A 22,160-nucleotide genomic window follows, 5' to 3' on the forward strand; every position below is an offset into this window, starting at 1 on the left:
TAGTCATGTTCCGCCACACCCAACTCGAGACATGCTTTCTTAGGAATGTCACTACTAATGATCAGACATCAGTGTTATGGTGATTTTTTTTCACAAGTTACTCATTGAAGAAATATTTGAGCATCCACACACGGGTAGATATCGTGTAAGGCAGACGGCCAAGATCCTTGTTATACTGACATTTACATTCTAGTGGGTGTGGATGGAGGAAATAACGCTAAGAGGCCACGAAGGGAGCCACGGGGACCGCGAGGAATTTATCGAGAAGCAGGCCGCGTCCGGAGAAACCTTCGGGTCATGCACGAGAGGCACTGATTGGGTTTTATCTGCAACAATTCAGAGCTCATCCCAAGGTGTAGCTTCCTTAGACCTCTCCCCGCTTCCTCCAGACAAACCCAGTCTTCATCACTTCTTTTGTGCCAGACGTCAAGCAGTCACTTAAAGAGATTGCCTTGGGTCATGTCCTTCCGGAGCCACCTCGGCTCACCAGGACCTGTCCTTTGGTTAGTCTCCCTCCGGCGCAAAGGCCAAACCAGCCCAGTCGAGGGCCACGCCTCTTTGATCAGCGAGTCAACTACCACGTTACATTTACTTCCCAGAAGGTTTTCGAAATGCGGCTCCCTCTTGCCTCTTAGCCGTTTTCCTGCTGTGAGGAAAGAAAATAAAAGGGGGAGGGGAAACACGGCATAGGTACCAGCAGCGCCCCCGGTGGCGCTACGCTTGCCCAGGAAGGGAGTGCCCACCGCCACCGCCTCCTCCCGGAACGCGGGAGCCAGCGCTAGCGGTTTACGCCGGACCCTCGCGAACGCACTCTTGATTGGCTGGTCCGGAGGACGTCAGGGGGCGTGGCCCGGAGAGCTCGGGTTCCGCGCGTGCGCAGACGGAGTGCGCTGAACCGAGGGGGAGGTGCCGGGCTGCTTCTCCCGCGTCCGCCATTTTGTTGCTGTGGCTATTGGGCATCGGGGTCGACAAAACCGTGCCGGAGGCGCGAAGCTGCTTCTGGGTAGGGTGCGTCGTGTAGCGGCGGGGAACTGGTGCGAAACGGGGTCACCTGACGGTACACGGAGCAGCGGAGAACCCCCGAGGCGGCCTCCGCCGCGGCTCGGCGTCGCCCACCCCGACTGCCCCCAGGGCGCTCCTCTCCACCGTATTCTCTGGACTGGCTCTCTCGGCAGGGCGGCGGCGGAGGATGCTGCGGGCCCGGGGCCGAGAGGAAGGTCCCGGCCCGGCCCTTTAAACGCTCTCCCTGAGGCTTCTTCTTCGGTTCCCCGAGCCGTGTGTGCCTGGCAGACTTCGCACAGCCGCCGCCGCCCAGACCGCTCAAGCCCGGTCCCCGATACCACCATGTCCTCCGCCAGGTTCGACTCTTCAGACCGCTCGGCCTGGTACATGGGGCCAGTGTCTCGCCAAGAGGCTCAGACCCGGCTCCAGGGCCAACGCCACGGCATGTTTTTAGTCCGGGACTCCTCCACCTGTCCCGGGGACTATGTGCTGTCTGTGTCCGAGAACTCGCGGGTCTCCCACTACATCATTAATTCCCTGCCCAACCGCCGCTTTAAGATTGGGGACCAGGAGTTCGATCACTTGCCGGCCTTGCTGGAATTCTACAAGATCCACTACCTGGACACCACCACGCTCATCGAGCCAGCGCCCAGGTACGCGAGCGCCGGCCCTCCCCGCTGCGGACAGAGGAAGCGTTGTGAATGAAGTCTATGGAAGCGTGCGTGCGTGCGTGCATGAGGGCCAGTAGTGTCAGCATCCAGGTCACTGCTTGAGACGATGCATTATACTTAGACTTAGTTCGAACGCAACCCCCCTCCTGTCTTTTTGTCACTGTAGGTGACAACTCACTCACGCAGACCTTTTTTTTTTTTAAACGACCCTTTTTTCGGAACATGGATTTCTTTGAGATAACCGTGGCGTGCCTCCCATTTCTCCCCACCCCCTGGAAAATTCTCCTCGTACGCAAGTTTGCGCTCAATTCAAGGTTTTGGAACCCCTGCAGATCCTTGCACTGCAGGTTAAGAAATGGCCTGGAGCCTTTGTAATAATCGCCAAAACGCCTTAGCATTTAGAGGCAAAAACGTTTTTGTACATTAATTACAAAAGAAAAAAGGTGCGCATTGGCTTTAGCGCGGACATATTTGGGAAAATTTATATTCCTCCCCTCAGTGTACTAGAGCTCAGTTTACTTAGGAAGGCTTAAGGGTATTTAACCTTAATTCTACTCTAGTTCAGATCACATGCGCCCACGCGCGCGCGCGTGTGTGTGTGTGTGTGTGTGTGTGTGTGTGTGTGTGGTGGATGTGTTTATATAATTAGGATAGGATCTCACTCTAGCCTGGAACCCACTGTGATCTACTGCATCCTTCCCAGTGCTGGGAGTAAAAGCGTTTGTATGCTACCTACCCACCAACCATGGCTCAGATATATATCTTTTGTAATTAAGGCTAATGACCTAAAATCTGTTTCAAAATTAAAAACTGAAGTTAATCCAGCCATTGGTAGCACACGCCTTTAGTCCCAGCACTCCAGAGGTAGAGGAAGGAGAATCGCTGTGAGTTTGAGGCCAGCATGAGACTACATAGTGAATTCCAGGTTAGCCTGGGTGAGAGTGAAACCTTACCTTGAAAAACAACAAAACCTAAAATTGAAAATGGAGCTTGTTAGCCGGGCGTGGTGTCGCACGCCTTTAATCCCAGCAACTCTGGAGGCAGAGGTAGAAGGATCATCATGAGTTCAAATCTAACCTGAGACTACCATAGTGAAGTCCAGGTCGCCCTGAGCTAGAGTGAGACCCTACCTCGAAAAAACAAAAAATGGAGCTTGGTGAGGACGGGTCAACGCCTATATTCCCAGTACCTTGAGGCTGTGGAAGGACGACCGGGCTACATGAAGACCCTGTCTTTTAAAAAAAATCCTCTTTCCAAGTAAATGTATTATTTTAATTGATTATTTGCTTTAGTGAATAGTTTATCAGATGCATTTAAATAGTATTTAAATTAACTTGAAAATTATCTGGAATGTTAAAATATGAGATGCATCATTGTCTAGTTTCTTTTTTTTTTTTTTTTTTTGGTTGGTTCCCCCCCCATTCAACGGTAGAGTTTTACTCTAGCCCAGGCTGACCTGGAATTCATTCTGTAGCCCCAGGCTGGTCTCCAACTCAGTGATTATCCTACCTCTGCCTTCCCAGTACTGGGATTAAAGGCTAGTTGTTTTTTTTTTTCCTCAATTTTTATTAACATTTTTCATGATTATAAAAAATATCCCATGGTAATACCCTCCCTCCCCCCACACTTTCCCCTTTGAAAAATCCCCTCCCTACCTCAATCATTCTACTTACATATATACAATACCAGGCTATTAAGTACCCTCTTCCCTTACTTTCTCTTCCCTTTATATCTCCTTTTTAACTTACTGGCCTCTGCTACTGAGTTTTTTCCTTCTCACACAGAAGCCCAATCATCTGTAGCTAGGATCCACATATGAGGGAGAACATGTGGTGCTTGGCTTTCTGGTCCTGGTTAGCTGGTTTATTTTTTAATTCTCCAAAAAGAATTAAGGGTTGATACCTATTTTTTAGAGTAAGGTAACTTTAAAGATTTGCTAATAAAGGCATTTATTCTGATCTTTGAAGACGAGAAGTGATTATAAATAAGGCCATCAGCTAAGTAAATCATAGTCTCTACGGTAGGGCAGAGAGAAGGGTAGAGCTGTGACGGTGTAATAACTGTTAAGTTAAATGGCCTTTAAAAATGCAGAGAAGAGCCAGGCATGGTAGCTAGTGCGTGCCTTTAATTCCAGCACTTTTGGCAGGGGAGAGGTTCGAGGTAGGGTATTGCTTTAGCCCAGGCTGAACCAGAATTCACTGTGTAGTCTCAGGCTGGCCTCAAACTCACAGCAATTCTCCTACCTGTGCTTCCCAAATGTTTATTTATTTGCATGTAACTGGACTTCTTGCCTCTACACTCCAACGCCAGATGCATGTGCCATTTTTCACATCTGGCTTTACATGGGTCCTGGGGTATTGAATCCTGGTTGGCAGGCTTTGCCAGCAAGCATCTTTAACCACTGCGACATCTCCTTGGCCCCTTACCTAAATTTTGAAAATGAATTATATAATTTATTTCAGGCCTTCATTAAATCATGCTCTGTGCATGTGCTTATATTAAAACAACAGGTACTGTAGTACCACTAAAAAAGTCTTAGTTAATGGTTTGATACTTTTGAGAGAAGAAAAGGGATATACTGCAGTGGCTACCCATGATCCACAAAATCTGAATATGTCTTCACAAACTGGGCGTGGTGGTCTTTAATCGCAGCAGGCAGAGGTCAGAGAATCACTGTGAGTTCAAGGCCAGACTGAGACTACATAGTGGTTAGCCTGGGCTATTGTGAGACCCTAACCTCAACGTCCCCCGCCCCCGCAAAAAAAAAAATATATATATATATATATATATATATATATATCTTCTCAATTAGTAAATGATGAAATTTTACTATATCCTTATTCAGTAATCTGATTCAAACTCAGGTGATTTATTCCCTGGCTCCATGCTTACAAGACTACACCTCTATATCTTTGCTCAGATGGTCTGTCTCACTCCACCCCCCTCTCCACCTATTGAATTCTTACCTGTTGTTCCCAGTCTACTCAGAAATAACAGGGTTTTCCCATTGATGTTCCTCCTCATATTCAGCTTTGTTTCATTGTTTCTCTTTCTCTGGTCCAAACCCTCAGATGTGTTGCTGTTTTGTTTTGTTTTCATTTTCCATAGTACCTTGAAAGATCACCATGTTGGTTGAATTGGATCCTGAATAGATTTACTCTTTTTATTGAATCATACGTGCCTTTCCAAAGCCTGAAATTTATGGATCTGACCTGCTAGTCAGTTTTTATAGAAACCCTGGTACCATGGTAGTGCTTGTCTGTACTGCAAGCACTCAGGAGGCTGAGGTGGGAGAATCACTTCAACCCAGGGGTTGAGACCAACCTGTGCAATATAATGAGATCCCATCTTTTCAGAAAATAGAGATTGAGGAGATGGCTCAGTTAGTGCAAGCTTGAGGACCTGAGTTTGGATCCCAGCACCCACATAAATGCTGGCTGCATAGGTGGCAGTGTGTCTGTAATCCCAGTGCTAGTGAGGCAGACAGGAGGATCTCAGGTTTACTGACTGTCTAGCCAAATTGGCAAGCTCTGAGTTCAGTGAGTGGGACCCATCTCCAGAAACAAGGTGGGGGGCTGGAGAGATGGTTTAGCAGTTAAGGCTCTTGCCTGAAAAGCCTAAGGACCCTGGTTCAATTCCCCAGACTCATATAAGCCAGATGCACATAGTGGTCCATGCATCATTTGCAGTGGCTAGAGGCCCTGGCAGGCCCATTCTCTTGCCCCCCCATAAATAAATAAATTAAAATAAAATATTAAGAATTAAAAACAAGGTGAGGATCAATTGATGAGAAGCCCTACATCAGCCTCTGGCTTTTATGTATGTGCACATGAACACACACATGCTAAATTCCCTTCCCAACTAGCCCCTTTCCCATTTTTTCCAGAGTATGTGTGTGCATGTATACGTGTGTGTGTGTGTGTGTGTGTGTGTGTGTGTTCCACTGTATTTAATTAAGGTTGCTTGCAGGAGCAGAGGGTTAATTGTTGGAGCCTTAACCAGTGGCTAATCCATCAAAGAACATTCATTCCCTGCTCCAAGCATCCTTTTTGAGACAGGATCTCATGCACCTCAGGCTGCCTTCATATCCTCATGCGCCTTCTCTTTCCAAGTGCTCTGATGAAGGGTGTGTACCATCACAACATAGTGGGCTTCAGAAGTGGGGTTTGTCTTTCCTTTTTTTTGTTTGTTTTGTTTTTCATGGTAAGGTCTTGCTCTAGCCCAAAAGCTGGGTTTTTTGCTTTTGTTTTAGTCCTACCTCAGCCTTCCTAGTAGGGTGATTAAATGTGTGTACCACCACCACAACTGGCAAAACAACTTTTTTTGGTTTGTTTATTTGTTTCAAGGTAGGGTCTCACTCTAGCCCAGGCTGACATGGAACTCAGTATGTAGTCTCAGGGTGATCCTCCTACCTCTCCCTCCCCAGTGCTGGGATTAAAGGTGTGTACCACCACACCCTGCTTCCAAAATAGCTTTTTAAAACCTCTTTCAGTACTCTTGGCCTAATAGTTTCTTGTTTGCTTTTGATTTTGCTTAACTGAGGTTTCTAACTGTAGCATCTGTATTAGAAATGTTTGTATTTGTTCTCACTTGATCCTCCCCCCCCCACACACACACACAAGTAGGGTCTCACTCTAACCCAGACTGAATTGGACTATATAGACTCAAACTGGCCTTGAATTTACCACAATCCTCCTTCCTACCTCTGCTTCCCAAGTGCTTGGATTAAAGGCATGCATCACCATGCCCAGCTCTGTCTGATCCTTTTTATTGAAGATTTTTGTTTTTTGGATCTTGAGATAGAGCCCAGGGCTACCACTGAACTACACCACCAGTCCCTGGGATGTTTCAGAGAACTACGTTCAATTGTAGATGCTAGGAAAGATGGTGGCAAAAATATTTTCTCTGTCTTGGAACTTACATTTTCATGGAGGAGATAAACTAAAACAAGAAATATAGGGTGCTGGGGAGGTGGCTTAGCCATTAAGTCACATGCCTGCAAAGCCTAAGGACCCAGGTTCAATTATCCAGAACCCGCATACAGCAAGATGCCCAAAGTGGTAGGCAAATCTGGAGTTCATTTGCTGTGACTGGAGTCTTTGGCCCGCCCATTCTCATTCATTCTCTGTCTCTGCTTGTGAATAAAGAAAAAGAAACAAGGACCTCATACAAGCTAGCACGTGCTTTACCACTGAGCCAGATAGATATCCACTCTCTTACTGCTTTTATTAAGTTTATTAAGGGAGAAATCACAAATTGCGGGTTTTTTTTTTTTTTTAAGAGAGATTGGGATTTAAGAGAAATTAAGACTTTTTGGGGAGGGTGGTTTTGAGGTAGGGGTCTTACTGTGACCCAAGCTGACCTGGAATTCACTTTGTAGTCTCAGGGTGGCCTTGAACACACAGCAGTTCGCCTATCTCTGCCTCTTCAGTGCTGGGATTATAGGCCCACCACGCCCGGCCAAAATTGAAGCTTCTGAAGAGTAGAGCTACAGACATATGGAAAACTTAAGAGAAATTAGGGCTTTTTTTAAGGAATTATTATTTTTGTGTGTGGTTATATGTGGTATGCCTATTTAAAAAAAAAAAAAAACTTGTGTGTGTTGTGGGGGGGATATGGGTGCACTAGGGCTTCTTGCCACTATAAACAGAATGCCAGGCACTTGCATGATTTTGCATCTAGCTTTACATGGTTGCCTTGGTAATTGAACCCATGCTAGTGGACTTGGCACCTTTGGCATTAAGATTTTCAAATTAATACGCCTCATTTTTCTTCTTGTTTAATTTGTTTATTTGTTTTTCATGGTAGGGTCTCACTCTAACTCAGGCTGAACTGGAATTCATTATGTAATCTCAGGGTGGCCTCGACCTCAGCAATCCTCCTACTTCTGCCTCCCAAGTGCTGGGATTAAAGGTGTGTACCACCACTGTTTTTTTTTTGTTTTTTTTTTTTTAATTTTATTTATTTGAGAGCCAGAGAATATGGTAGTGCCAGGGCCTTCAGCCACTGCAAACCAACTCCAGACACATGTGTCACCTTGTGCATCTGGCTTATGTGGATCCTGAGGAATCGAACTTAGGTCCTTTGGCTTTGCAGGCAAGTGCCTTAACCACTAAGCCATCTCTCCAGCCCATCTTTTTTCTTCTTGAAACAAGGTTAAACTTCTGATCCTCCTGCCTTCACTACCCCAGTGCTGGGATATAGGAGTGTGCCACTGTGCCCAGTTTATTGCAGTGCTGGAGGCTGAACCAAGGACTTCATGCATACTCTACCAGCTGACCTACATCTCCACCCCAGACTTCATATAGATCAACATGGTAGCATAGGTCTGTAACCCCAGTACTTTGGAGACTATGAGAAGAAGATCAGTAAGTTTAAGGCTAGCCTCTGCTATATAATGAGCAACCCTGTCTAGAAAAAACAAGAAGACATTGACCTAACATCATTATATGTTCATCTGTTCAGTGGAATCAAGTAATTTGTAGGGGATTTTGGTGAATTATTGAGTTTGGGAATAAGGAATTGGAAACAGCTTGACTTGTTGATACTAGTATCCTCTGGTCGGACATGGTGGTGCATGCCTTTAATCCCAGCACTCATGAGGCAGAGCACCACTGTGAGCTCGAGGCCAGCCTGAGACTACATAGTGAACTCCAGGTCACCCTAGGATAGAGAGACTCTACCTCAAAAACAAACCAAAAATAAACAACTTTAGGGCTAGAGAGATGGCTTAGTAGTTCAGGTGATTGCCTGCAAAGCCAGAGAACCCAGGTTTGATTCCCCAGGACCAATGTAAGCCAGATGCACAAGGTGCCGCATGTATCTGGAGTTGGTTTGCCTTTCTCTCCCTCTCCTTCTTTCTCTCTCAAATAAATAAAATATAAGATTTTTTTAAAAACACAATTTTAAAAGTATCCTCTGCCTCCTTTAACTCAGGTGTCAGCAAGCTACAGCAAAGGGCCAGTAGTAGCTACTCAATAAAAACAGTGATTAAAAGCACTTACTTAGGGTTGGAGAGATGGCTTAATGATTAAGGCAGTTGCCTACAAAACCAAAGGATCCCAGTTTGATTCCCCAGGACCCACATAAGCCAGATGCACAAGGTGGCACATGTGTCTAGAGTTGGTTTGCAGTGTCTGGAGTCCCTGGCCCACTCATTCTCTTTCTATCTGCCCCTTCTCTTTCCTCCCTCTCTCTCTCAAATAAATATGGGTTTGTTTTTTTTTTTTGTTATTGTTATTGTTAGTTTATTTTTTGTTCTTCGAGATAGGGTCTCACTCTGGTCCAGGCTGACCTGGAATTAACTATCTAGTCTCGGGATGGCCTCAAGCTCATGGCAATTCTACCTCTGCTTCCCCGAGTGCTGGGATCAAAGGTGTGTGCCACCATGCCCCACTATTTTTATTTTATTTATTTGCAAGCAGAGAGAAAAGAGAGGGAGTAGCCACACCAGGGCCTCCAGCCACTGCAAATGGACCCTAGATGAATTTGCCCCTTGTGCATCTGGCTTTACATGGGTACTGGGGAATTGAATTCAGGTTATTAGACTTTGCAGGCAAGTGCCTTAACCACTAAGCCATGTGTCTCCAGCCCTGTAGGATTTTGTTTTGTTTTGTTTTGTTTTGTTTTTCAAGTTAGGGTTTCACTCTAGCTCAAGCTGACCTGGAATTCACTATGTAGTTTCAGGGTGTCCTTGAATTCATGGTGATCCTCCTCTACCTCTGCCCCTAAGTGCTAGGATTAAAGGCATGCTCCGCCATGCCTGGCTTGCTTCATTCATTTATGTATGTATGTATGTATTTATTTATTTAACCAAGAAAGAGGGAGAGAGAGACATAGAGAATGGGCATGACAGGACCTCCAGTACTGCAAAATTTTTAATACCTCAAGCTCAGTATCTGCCTTTATTTAGTTCCAGTTGCAACCATCACATAGTTCCCTTCTATCCCTAATCTAATGGCTTACATCCTACACACTTTCCTTGGCACAAGAGACAAGATTACAAGAGGTCTCTGCTTCTGACTCACAAAAAGAAAGGACCCATGTTTGACTCCCAAATTCTACATGAGCCAGGCACACAAGGTGACATGTGCCTGGAGTTTGATTGCAGTGGCTGCAGGCCCTGGTGCAACAATTTTCTTGCTGTCTCACTCTCTCATGAAAAACAAAAAAGTTCCTGTAAAGCAGATGAAGTAGGGTGTGTGTGTGTCATCTAATTTGAAAAGGTATATTCAGGACATGGGCTACAGAAAACACAGTGTAATTCTTAACTGTTGAGAATGTAAACAAATACTGTTATAGAAAAAGAGTTTTCTCTAGAGTAATTTTCTTTCTCTCTTAAGGTATCCAAGTCCACCAATGGGTTCTGTCTCAGCACCCAACCTGCCTGCAGCAGAAGAAAATCTGGAATATGTGCGGACTCTCTATGATTTTCCTGGAAATGATGCTGAAGACCTGCCCTTTAAAAAGGGTGAGATCCTGGTTATAATAGAGAAGCCTGAAGAACAGTGGTGGAGTGCCCGGAACAAGGATGGCCGGGTTGGGATGATTCCCGTCCCTTACGTTGAAAAGCTTGTGAGATCCTCACCACATGGAAAGCATGGAAATAGGAATTCCAACAGCTATGGCATCCCAGAACCTGCTCATGCCTATGCTCAGCCTCAAACCACAACTCCTCTGCCTTCAGTTGCCGGTCCTCCTGGGGCAGCAGCCAACCCTTTGCCATCCACGCAGAACGGGCCTGTCTTTGCAAAAGCAACCCAGAAAAGAGTGCCCTGTGCTTATGACAAGACTGCCTTGGCATTGGAGGTAAAAATCTTAGCAAGATTGGCTTTGTGGGTCCTTTGGCATAGAGAGGCTTTATTAGATTAAGAGAAGCAAAGAGGAGAAAGTACAGAGAGCTCCTGCCTATGAGAAGGCAGGACAAGGTAAAGGAACCTCATTTTTAGTTTCCATGTAGATTCTTTTATATATATAAAATGTATGGTTTACTTTGAGACAAGTTCTCTGTACAGCCCTGATTGGCCTAGAACTCACTTTATAGACTAGGATAGCCTTGAACTTGTGGCAGTCCTCTACCTCTGTCTTCTGAGTGCTGGGATTATAGACATGCATCACCAGACCTAGTATTTGGGGTTGGAAAGATGGTTGAAGGCACTTGTTTGCAAAGCCTGCTGGCACAGATTCAGTTCTCCAGCATCTATATAGAGCTGCTGGCCAGACTCATTTGCAGCAGCAAGAGACCCTGTCTCAAAGAAGGTGGAGCCCAGATAACTCCTGTGACTTCCATGTGCACCACTGTGTCCTTCCCCCACCCACACACACACAAATAAACTTGTTTGATTAGCTCAAGATAAATGACCATATATGAGCACAGATCCTATGGTGGGCCTGAGAGAAAAACTGGATAGCAGGCGGAGGCAATAGAATCTGAAACATTAAGTTTTAGCACCTATTTTAGTTATTTATTTTTCTTCATGGTAGGGTTTTGCTGTAGCGCAGGGTAGCTTTGTACTCACAGTGCTGGGATTAAAGGCTTGCACCACCATGCACTGCTACAGATTGCTTTTGAAACAAATAAAATGATGATTGTGAAAATGCTTTGTAAACCAGAAATGTTGTGTAGATGCCATCATGATTACAGTTGAGTATTTTTCCTCCATATCATCAAATCGCATATATGTTAGAGAAACCAAGATTGTTAGTTTACTGCTGTTTGTGTACTCACCCCAAAGTCATAGTAGGGGAAGATTGAGAGACAGCTCAGTTACTCTGCAGAGGAATGAAGTGATGGAGCCAATTGTTTCAGAAAAGCAGAATGTAGCCAGGCATGGTGGCAGACTCCTTTAGTCCCAGCACTTGGGAGGCTGAGGTAGGAGGATCATGGTGAGTTTGAAACCACCATGAGACTACAGAGTGAATTCCAGTTCAGCCTGGACTAGAGTGAGACCCTATGTCAAAAAACTATAAACAAAGAAAAGCAGAATGTAACCCACAGCAGCAATCTGTTGTTTTGTTTGAGATATGGACTCACTAGCCCAGGTTGAGACCCTGTCTTTAAAAAACAGTACAGGGCTGAACAGATGGCTTAGAGGTTATTAAAGTGCTTGCCTGCAAAGTCAAAGGACCCCGGGTGCTGTATGCATCTGGAATTCATTTGTAGCGGCTAAAGGCCCTGGCACATCCATTCTGTCTATATATCTGCCTCCCCCCCCCCAAATTAAATATGTAAATTTAAAAAGTAGAGTATAAAACAAAATACATGTCTGGGGAAATGGCTTAGTCAGTAAAGAGCTTTCTGTGCAGGCATGAGATCACATGAGTTCAATCCCCAGAACCCATGAGAAAAAAACAGGTATGGTGGTGCATACTTGTGATCCCAGTGCTAGGGAGGCACGGAGCAGATCCTGGCACTGGCTGGATGGTGCCTGAGGAAGGACACTTGAGGTTGTATTCTGACCTCCACACACACACCTTCGCACATGCTGCATCATGGGTTCAGCTGATTGAGGCCCTGGTTGTTGATATACTGGGGTGAGAACCTTGAAGCACCTGTCCTTAGACTTTTGACATTGTTGTCTTGGAGACAGGGCCTCACACTCACAGCAGTTCTGCCTCAGCCTCCTGAGTGGTGAGGTGACAGCATGCATGTCTTGATCTCTGATTCTGAGTTTGTCTCGGAGATTGATGTGTTCCTTGGTATGTGCATGGGGATTGGCGGGAGAATAGAGTGATTGTTTACAGCTTGGGGAGGGGTCAGGAGTAAGAGACCTAGTTAATGACATGTACTTTAAGGTAACCCACATAGTTGGCCATTTCTCAGCTATGTTAGACTCTCAGACCTCCTTTGTCATGATGCTAACCTGGCATCAGGCAAAGCTCCACTACAGGCTGTATGGTGCTTCACCAAGAGCATTGAGGGGACCCAAGGAGACTTGCCACCTTCACTTTCACTGTTCTGTTTCTATCAGTTGTGGCTGTAACATAATTATTCCTCTGATTATATTCTGCCTGATCATGTTCATATAACCTCTCGGGAGTATTGCAATTAGGTTATTAGGAAAATATTAAAAGTAAGGAACACTGAGACAAGTAGGTCAAGTGAACTGTATTCCCTGAATTACTTCACAAGATTTGTTTTCCCATAAAATGGATTGTGGGGGCTAGGAATGTAGCTCAGTGTTTGCCCAGCATAGGTGAAGCTCTGAGTTTGAGTCCCAATACTGCCAAAACAAATAAAGCTCGCTTGCTTGTTTTTTGTTTGTTTTTACAGCCCCTTTGTGCAAGTAGAGACAGATTTTAAAACTGCCCTGCCTTTAGCCATTTCCACCCTTTATTTATTTATTTGAAACAGAGAGAAGGAGAGAGAGAGAATGGGAGTGCCAGGGCCTCTAACAACTGCAAATGAACTCCAGATGCATGTGCCACCATGTGCAGCTGGCTTACATTGGGCCTGGGGAATTGAACCTGGGTTGTTAGGCTTCTCCGGCAACTGCTTTTAACTGCTAAGCTGTCTCTCCAGCCTGTCCACCCTTCCTTCCTGCCTTCCTGCCTTCCTCCCTCCCTCCCTCCCTCCCTCCCTCCCTCCCTTCCTTCCTTCCCTTTTCCCCTAAGCGCGTTTTTATTTGTAGGGATTGAGAGAGAAAGGAGGATGAGCGCACCAGGACCTCCAACTACTGCAAAGGAACTCCAAACACATGCACCACCACCTTGTGCAAGATAGTAGGATGGAAATAAGGGCTGGAGATCTGGCTTTAGCAGTTAAGGCACTTGGCCAGCAATGCTGTATTTCCAACCCTCATTTCCACCCTTTTACCTTTTCTTTCTTTCTTTCTTTCTTTCTTTCTTTCTTTCTTTCTTTCTTTCTTTCTCTCTCTCTCTTTCTCTCTCTCTTTCTTTCTTTCTTTCTTTCTTTCTTTCTTTCTTTCTTTCTTTCTTTCTTTCGTTTTTTGAGGTAGAGTCTCACTCTAGCCCAGGCTGACCTGGAATTCACTATGGAGTCTCAGGGTGGCCTAGAACTCATGGCAATCCTACCTCTGCCTCCTGAGGGCTGGGATTAAAGGCATGTGCCACAACACCCCGCTGCCTTTTCTTTCTTTCTCTTTCCTTCCTTTCTTCCTCCTTCCTCTTTCTATTTTTTTTTTCCTTTTCTTTTTTAAGATGTAGGGTCTCACTCTAGCCCATGCTGACCCGTTTCGAGCTCTCAGCAATCCTCCTGCTTCAGCCTCAGCCGCCTGGTGCTGGTACTCGGGGTGAGCACCAGATCCAACTCCTTTCTTCCATTCCAGGAGTTGAAGACAGCAGGGTTAGCTAGGCCCGCTGGTGCTGTCTGTGATTCCAGCTACATGGAAAGCTGAAGTAGGAGAATAGGAAAGTCTAGGTCTGCCTTGACTACAAAGTGAGTTCAATGTAAGTCTAGGCAATTTAGTGAGGGCTCCATGTCAAAATAAAAAAGTAGGGCTGGAGAAATGGCTTAGCGGTTAAGTGCTTGCCTGTGAAGCCTAAGGACCCCGGTTCGAGGCTCGGTTCCCCAGGTCCCACGTTAGCCAGATGCACAAGGGGGCGCACGCATCTGGAGTTCCTTTGCAGAGGCTGGAAGACCTGGTGCGCCCATTCTCTCTCTCTCCCTCTATCTGTCTTTCTCTCTGTGTCTGTAGCTCTCAAATAAATAAAATTAAATTAAATTTTAAAAAAAGTATTTAATTGGGGTTGGAGTGATTGCTTAGCAGTTAAGGCACTTGCCTGCAAAGCTTAAGGACCCAGGTTCAATTCCCCAGTACCCATGTAAAGCCAAATGCACAAGGTCGCCCACGTGTCTAGAATTCATTTGCAGTGGCTGGAGGCCCTAGCATGCCCATTAATTCTCTCTCATTTTTTCTCTCTCTCCTCAAAGCAATCAATAAATAAATTTTTGCACCATCCCACCCAGCTATTTGTTCATTTGTTTGTTTTATGTTTTACTTATTTGCAAGTAGAGAGATACAGAGAGAGAGAATGAAAATAGGTATGTCAGGACCTCTAGCCATTGCAAATGAACTCCACATGCATGTGCTTTTGTGCATCTGGCTTTATGTGGGTACTGGGAAATTGAACCCAGGTTGTTAGGCTTTACACACAAGCACCTAAACCACTGAGCCATCTCTCTAGTCTGTGTGTCTATTCTTTTATGAGGTGGTAAGCCACACACCCCCAAGCTGGTTATATGAATGGATAATTAATGAACAAGTATCAACTCTTAGAGTCGAGTTGCTCAGAGAATTTAAGCAGCTTACTTAAAAACTATACCAATAAAAGTTAGGATTTAGCTGGGCGTGGTGGTTCACGCCTTTAATCCCAGCACTCAGGAAGCAGAGGTAGGATTGCTCTGAGTTCGAGGTCAACCTGAGACTATATAGTGAATTATAGGTCAGCCCGGGCTACAGTGAGACTCTGCCTCTAAAAAAGGGGGGGGGGGGCGGGTAGAAAGAGAAAGATTCTTTCCATTGTGAAAATTGTACTTAGTCTTGGGTACATACACTCGTGAGTTCTATAAAAAATTTATAGCCATGTGTCACACAAGAAGTTCAGTTAAAATTCATGGTATTGGTTAAGAAAACATTCAGTGACAGAAGCTGGTGATCTGCAAAGTCAGTAGAACAGATTCTATGAAGGAAGAATACCAATGTCTGAGATTGCAAGTGAGACCTAAAGTGATTTCAGGACAGTATCACTGGTATAAAACAAGAAGAAAGTTAAGTTGACTTCCTAGGTCATGAGTCCAACCAACTTCCTGTGCTATTAGCCTTTAGAATGTGTCAAACTCCATTAGCCTTCTAGTAGAATCTTTACCTGAAATCTACTAAAACTTCACTCCTTCAACAAAGGTTTATTGTGTGCCTTACTGTGGTGACAGGCTAGGAACTCAGAATATAGCAGTGAACAAAACAAAAAAGGTTTCTTTACTTGTGGAATTCATGGAACAGTAATTTGTCCTGGATTGTATGTTTCTAATAGTTACTAATTTTTATATTCTTGCTGCCTACCAGAGAGAAGCAGCTCACATCCAGCCCCTGCCTGTAGAACCTCATGGTTTAATATTTGTTGGAGAGAGGGGTATGGACATGCCAGAGCCTCCTGCCACTGGTACTAGGGAATCAAACCTATGTCAACAGGCTTTGCAAGCAAGCACCTTTAACCATTGAGCCATCTTCCTACCCTTCATGTTTTGCTTTGTTTTGTTTTTTGAAGTAGGGTCTCACTTTAGCCCAGGCTGACTTCAGACTCACAGCTCTACTCTTGCCTCTGCTTCCCAAGTGCTGGAATTGGCCCTCATGTTTGTTTTTGAGACAGGTTTTTTTTTGGGGGGGGGGCGGTTGGAGGGAGGTAGGGTCTCAACTGTGGTCCAGGCTGACCTGGAATTAACTATGTAGTCTCAGGGTGGCCTCAAACTCACGGTGATCCTCCTACCTCTGCCTCCCAAGTACTGGGATTAAAGGCGTGCGCCACCACGCCCAGCTTGAGACAGGTTCTTACTGTGTTGCCTAGGCTGGTCAAGAAATAACTTTAAGGGGAAAGTGTCGGGGAGAGGAAGGGAATTACCATGGGATATTTTTTTATAATCATGAAAAATGTTAATAAAAATTTAAAAATTAAAAAAAAGTGTAAAGGGGAAAGTGGGGGAGGGGAAGGAATTATAGTTTATGGTCTATAATTATGGACATTGTTAATAAAAATAGTTTAAGAGCAAAAAAAAAAAAAAGAAAGAACTTTAAGGCTGTAGAGATTGCTTAGTGGTTAAGGCACTTGCCTGCAAAGCCAAAGACTCAGGTTTGATTTCCCAGGACCCATGTAAGCCAGATGCACAGGTGGCACATGCATCTGGAGTTTGCGGCTACTGGAGGCCCTGGCACACTCCTTCCTTCCCTCCCTCCCTCCCTCCCTTTCTCTCTTCAAAATAAAAATAAAAAATAACTTAAGAGCCAGGTGTGGTGGCACACTCACTCAGGAGGCAGAGGTGGGAGGATTACTGTGAGTTCAAGGCCACCCTGAGAATACAGAGTGAATTACAAGTCAGCTTGGGCTACAACGAGACCCTATATTGAAAAACCACACAAAAAAATAAGAAAGAAAGAAAGAAAGAAAGAAAGAAAGAAAGAAAGAAAGAAAGAAAGAAAGAAAGAAAGAAAGAAAGAAAGAACCACTGAGCCATCTCTCCAGCTCTTCTGGATCTTTTGAATTAGCTTTCTCAAGATAGATGGTAAAATTTCCTTCTTTGGCTGGCCCAGATTCTCAGATCTCTATTTAACCAGTTGGTTTTCCTATATGTGTATTATGGAATATGCATATGTATGTGCATTATATGCAGAGGCCAGAGGAGCACATCAGGTGTCTTCCTCTATTGCTGATCCATATTTATTTTCTCAGTTATATAGTTTTTTGTTGTTGTTTTTTGTTTGTTTGTTTTTCCGAGGTAGGGTCTCACTCTAGCCCAGGCTGACCTGGAATTCACTATGGAGTCTCAGGGTGCCCTCGAACTCACAGCAATCCTCCTACCTCTGCCTCCCAAGTGCTGGGATTAAAGACTTGCTCCACCATGCCCGGCTAAGATTTCACTTTCACACAGGCTGACCTTGAACTCACAGCAATCCTCCTACCTCTGTCTCCCCAGTGCTGGGACTAAAGGTATATGCCACCACACTCAGCAAGTTAGTGTTTTTGAAGCAGGGTCTCCTAGCCCAGACTGGCGTGAAACTCAACAGTGATTCTCCAACCTTAGTCTCCTGAATGCTAGGATTAAAGGCATGAACAATTAGACTCAGCAAGTCTTCATTATTTATGATAACAAAACAGAGCTGGGTGTGGTGTGATGCACACCTTTAATCCTGATCTAGAGTGAGACCCTACCTCCAAAAAAAAAAAAAGAAAAAGAAAAACAGGTCTTGGGAGATAGCTCAGTGGTACTAGCTAGATCAATTTTTTTTAGATAGTGTTTGTGATTTCCTAGAGCAGTACTAACTGTCTTCTTTCTCTATCCTACAGGTTGGTGACATTGTGAAAGTCACAAGGATGAATATAAATGGCCAGTGGGAAGGTGAGGTAAATGGGCGCAAAGGGCTTTTTCCCTTTACACATGTCAAAATCATTGACCCTCAAAACCCAGATGAGAACGAGTGATCACTGTGGCCCTATTTCCTGCTGCTTCATTGTTCTGCCTGTCATAGTCTCCTTTGAAGTGGGAAAGCATTCTCTCATTTCGCAGTTGACATCAGCTTCCTGCAGACTGGTGGTCTCACCCACATTCAGAGTGCACACAGTGGCTGCCTCCTCTCTAGCATCTGTCATAGTCGTGTTGTCACAGTAGCCAATTTTAGAGTTCTTCTGGATCATAAACTGGAAATGCTGGTGGAAGCACACAAATGGGGAGAAGTCAATGGAGAGTCTTCCTTCTCATCACAGCCCTGTTGGGCATGGGGCTCATTCTACTGTGTTTGTCATGGAAAGTTTGAGGTCACGGCAAGAATCCTGCCTATTGCTGTTGCGCAAAGCAGTGACTGCCACCGACGTGGTTTCCTGTGGACAACAGGGGTGAGCCTCAAGAGGATTCTGTCCTGAACCCTGCAGTCCCGCAGTTCCACCTTCTTTGGTTTGGTTTGGTTTTGGAAGATGTTAGAGTTGTGTGTTCTGAACAGATTAATAGCAGGTTGGATTTTTGTAATAGTCTAAGGAATGACTAGTGCCTCTGAGCTTCCAAACTGAATCTGCTGTAACTAAAGGAATATGAAAAGACTAGCCCTGAAGCAAAGGCCTTTATTGTCTCGGTTGCCAATAGTCTTTTGCCATATTACTGACAACACACACACACACTAACAATCATGGTGTGCCACATTGTGCTAGGCCTTGGATTATTTTGTTCCCAAGAACAAAGTGAGGGTATGATTGGGGAATCCATTGCTTTCATTATTCAGCAATGATAGGGGCAGTGAAGGCTGCAACATTTGGCCAGTTTTCTGTCTAACTTTTCATTGAATATGTCTCTTTAAGAACTTAAATTTGGGGGCTGGGGACATGGCTCAAGGAATGGACCCAAGTTCAGATCTCCAGCACACAAGTAAAATGTAAGGTGAGGTGACACATGCCCATAGTCCCAGTGCTGGGGAGGTAGCGACATCCCTGGAGCTCACTAGCTAGCTAGTCTAGCCAAGTCATTGAGTTCTGAGTTCAGTAAGAGACCCTGTGTTAGTAAGGTAGAAACTGAAGAAGACACTCAACCTCTGGTCTCCACCCACAAATGTGCTCATGCATATATCCCTCAAAAAAGGAAATTTGTTTAAAGCATTAGGTTCTTTGTAGAATTACTGAATTCATTAGTGCATCATGGAATGGGGTTGCTAAGGTCCAGTCCTGAAGCCTGCTCAGTACTCCCTGCCCAAGCCCAGTCTCCTCTGGCAGCTGAGAACACCAGTAGAATCCTGTGCTGCCTGCTGCAGATGCTAGTCTCTGACTGTAATCACCTGAGCACAGGCAGTGCAGGCTCTGGAAGCTGGTTCATGCTCTGAGGTCTAGCGTGGGGTGACTAGGGAGAACCTGAACTGATTTGTTTGTTGATGTTGGAGCATGTCCATGTTAGCTAAAAGAGGTGTGTTTAAGAGCCAGACATGGCTCGTGCCAATAACCCCAGCATTTGGGGAGGATGAGGTAGGAGGGTTACCATGGGTTGAAGGCCAGCCTGAGCTACATTGAGACACTGCCTCATAAACAAAGCAAAACAAAAAACAATAAACGGTGTATTTTTACAAGCCCGCTGGTACAAATGTTTGATCCCTCACCTGAAAATGGCAGACCTGAATTTTGGAATCTTTATGTGATTGGGGTAGCTCTCTGTTAGATCCTGATGAGGACCAGCCTCCATTGAGAATGAATACAGCAGACCTAGGAATGTGGCATTGGCCTAATGAGGACTCATTACAGAGCACCTGCTGTGTAACTGGCCAAGGTTGTGGAGATTCTTAGGTTTTTGAGGCTGACAGGTAACAAAACTAGCAAAATCATTTATCCTTGGGTTTCTACGTATATCAGACTGACTACCATACTGAAGAATCTAGAAGCTGGGTGTGGTGGTGCATGCCTTTAATCACAGTGAGTTCAAGGTCAGCCTGGGCTAGAGTGAGAGCTTACCTTGGGGGGTAAAAGAAAAAAAGAATCTGGAGAGACTTTCTATGACAATATAATAGTTGGAAAAAGAAAATGACTGAATCTGCCCATCTGTGGGGTTTTTTGTTTGTTTGCTTTGTTCTTTTGTTTTTCCAGAAAAAGAATTAGAGGTCCTGTTGGCTCTTTCTTAATCAGAGAGAAGTGTGCCTTTGCCACCTCCTTTTCTGAAGGTTATCCCTTGAAGTTGCTGTTTCTAGCCAGTCTGGTGAATGGGCTTACTTTGAGTTCAAGTCCCCAAACTACCTAGAGACAGCACTTGCCTTCTGGCCAGTGACCAAGCTCAGCCATACTGTATCTTGGCACCTGTACCAGAGTGTGGCAGAAGGTAGAAGGTGACCTTGTTCAAACAGGGTGCAGACTTTAAGAATTCTACCCCCATGCCCTTCTTAGTTCCTGGTAGATTGAACCCCAGGTCTATCACATACTGGGCAAGCACCCTACTATAAGAGTTCTTTTCTAAATTTTGAGATTGGAATCTCCATAAGTTGGTCGTGCTGGCTTCAAACTTTGAATCCTCCTAACTCAACAAGTCACCACACCCAGCTCTTAAGGCCTTTTCAACCCAGATTTAACTGAAGGGAGCAATGTGTTTTGATTCTAAAAATGGGCTCAGGACAAGCAGCATGTCAGCATTTTTGAAAGCAGGGTTTCCCAGCTGGCTGACCCCACTCCATGCAGAGCACTTCATAAGCAAAGCTCCCCATAAACTTTGAGTTTGGTTTACATAATGAATTACTTTGGCCCATATACATGTCTCTGGTTTCCCCGGAGAGTCAGAGCTCAAGATAAAGGGAACCTTAAGCTCTGAACTACCACAATATGTGCCAAAACTCGTAACTTTCCGACTTGCAGTTTTTAATCAGGTAGGGAAATTTTCCCTTTCACATGAATGATGGAAAGCCTCATGCACGCCAGCCTCAGCTTTCTTCCATGGTCCTGCTTGTCTGGCAACACACTTGGGCCTTGAAGAGCAGTGCAGAGGAGCTCTTATGTGATCATTGTTACATGCTCTGCTGTACCATGTGGTAGAAAATACTGGAATGAAGGGTTTGCCTTGTAAGCATGAGGCCTTGGGTTCAATCCTCAACACCACAAAAGAAGAAAATACTGGTGTGATACTCACTAAAGCTTTTCACCTGGGAAGAAAATGTTCTAGAGGGCACTGACAAAAATCTGTTTGTCCTGGGCAGAACTCCTCCTACACTGCTTGGTGCCACCAGACACATGGTTAACAGGGTCATTCAGCATTGGCTTTGGTCATCCAGGTAGCATCTTCTGCACTCTTGGGAAGGGGGAAGAAGAACCACACTGCCCCCTCAGAGCATCACACTCTGGCACTGTGCTAGCCTTCCTCTACAGCTGTTTACAGACAAGGCAGGCCATGGCCACTGCTCTTGTAACATTTGCTCAGAGGAATGTGAACATTTTATTTTTTGAAAAGGGATGATGTTTTTGTGCCAGGTGTTTATAATTTAATCTTTTAATATGGCCACTAACCCCTTAAAAATGAGTGAATTCTTGATTATTTTAACACAGTACCTAAGACTAATGCTTTCTATTGGACACCACTGAACTCTGCCTCAAATTCCACCCTCTGGGACCAGAGAACCATGTCCCTGATAACTGCTGTCCAAGGGAACACTGAGCTGCTTGTGTATTCTAAAGGAGCAGGACAGTTCTCTGAGACAGGATCTTTGTCCCTACAGGAGGAACAGTGGCCTTGCTTCTAGACGGTCTTCACTGTGTGTTTTAAAACAACAACGTAAAACTTTTGACATGTATAACTTAAGATCATAAACTTCAGGCAATAATATTTTCTGTGTAAGCTTTTAAAATTATTTTTGGGGATCATAGCTTGTTTTATTTTGTGCTATAAAATTAACAGTATTAAATGACTTATATTCTTAGAATACATCAAGTGTCTTTTCTTAACAGATTAGTGCCCTTTTATTTTTATATTCCGTTTTACGTTTCTGGTCCCAGCATCAAAACCCTTGTTTCCATGGCCTGTTTGTACATTGTCTCAATAAAACTTGCATCAGCCGGTGGTGGTGGCAGCCTCAGTGTTTCAGTGTGTCCTTAGTCAGCCCCCAGCCTCCCAGCAGTTAAACTGAAGCCCCAGGTGCACCCCAGACTCACTCCTGCTGCCGCCACCTCCACCCAAGAGTGGCCTGTTTCCTGGACTTAACTCAGGGTGTGCCTCCAGAGGAGAAAGTCCACTGTATAAAACTGGTCCCATGGGAGAGCCCAGTACTTGGTTTCAGCCTTCTGAGTTGGAAGGAGTGAAGGGGCATGTGT

At 44.9% G+C, this 22,160-nt stretch overlaps 1 protein-coding gene across 1 annotated transcript; it reads left to right on the forward strand.

The window, feature by feature from the left end:
• The first annotated feature begins 888 nt into the window (after positions 1 to 888).
• Crkl (CRK like proto-oncogene, adaptor protein) lies at positions 889 to 21,919 on the forward strand. The gene is made up of 3 exons (XM_004670786.2): positions 889 to 1,655; positions 10,016 to 10,481; positions 17,691 to 21,919. Exons 1-3 carry the CDS (start codon positions 1,345 to 1,347, stop codon positions 17,823 to 17,825), a joined length of 912 nt encoding a protein of 303 aa, XP_004670843.1. The 5' UTR covers positions 889 to 1,344; the 3' UTR covers positions 17,826 to 21,919.
• The last annotated feature ends 241 nt before the right edge of the window (positions 21,920 to 22,160 follow it).

The sequence above is a fragment of the Jaculus jaculus genome, chromosome 13 (genome assembly GCF_020740685.1).
Source record: "Jaculus jaculus isolate mJacJac1 chromosome 13, mJacJac1.mat.Y.cur, whole genome shotgun sequence".
Classification (NCBI taxonomy): Eukaryota; Metazoa; Chordata; class Mammalia; order Rodentia; family Dipodidae; genus Jaculus; species Jaculus jaculus.

What these genes read in the sequence shown, in the direction of transcription:
- Crkl (XM_004670786.2), top strand. Translation starts at nt 1,345, where the DNA reads ATGTCCTCCGCCAGGTTCGACTCTTCAGACCGCTCGGCCTGGTACATG. An exon ending in CTCATCGAGCCAGCGCCCAG is followed by an intron (nt 1,656 to 10,015) that starts GTACGCGAGCGC and finishes TTCTCTCTTAAG; the next exon opens with GTATCCAAGTCCACCAATGG. An exon ending in AGACTGCCTTGGCATTGGAG is followed by an intron (nt 10,482 to 17,690) that starts GTAAAAATCTTA and finishes TCTATCCTACAG; the next exon opens with GTTGGTGACATTGTGAAAGT.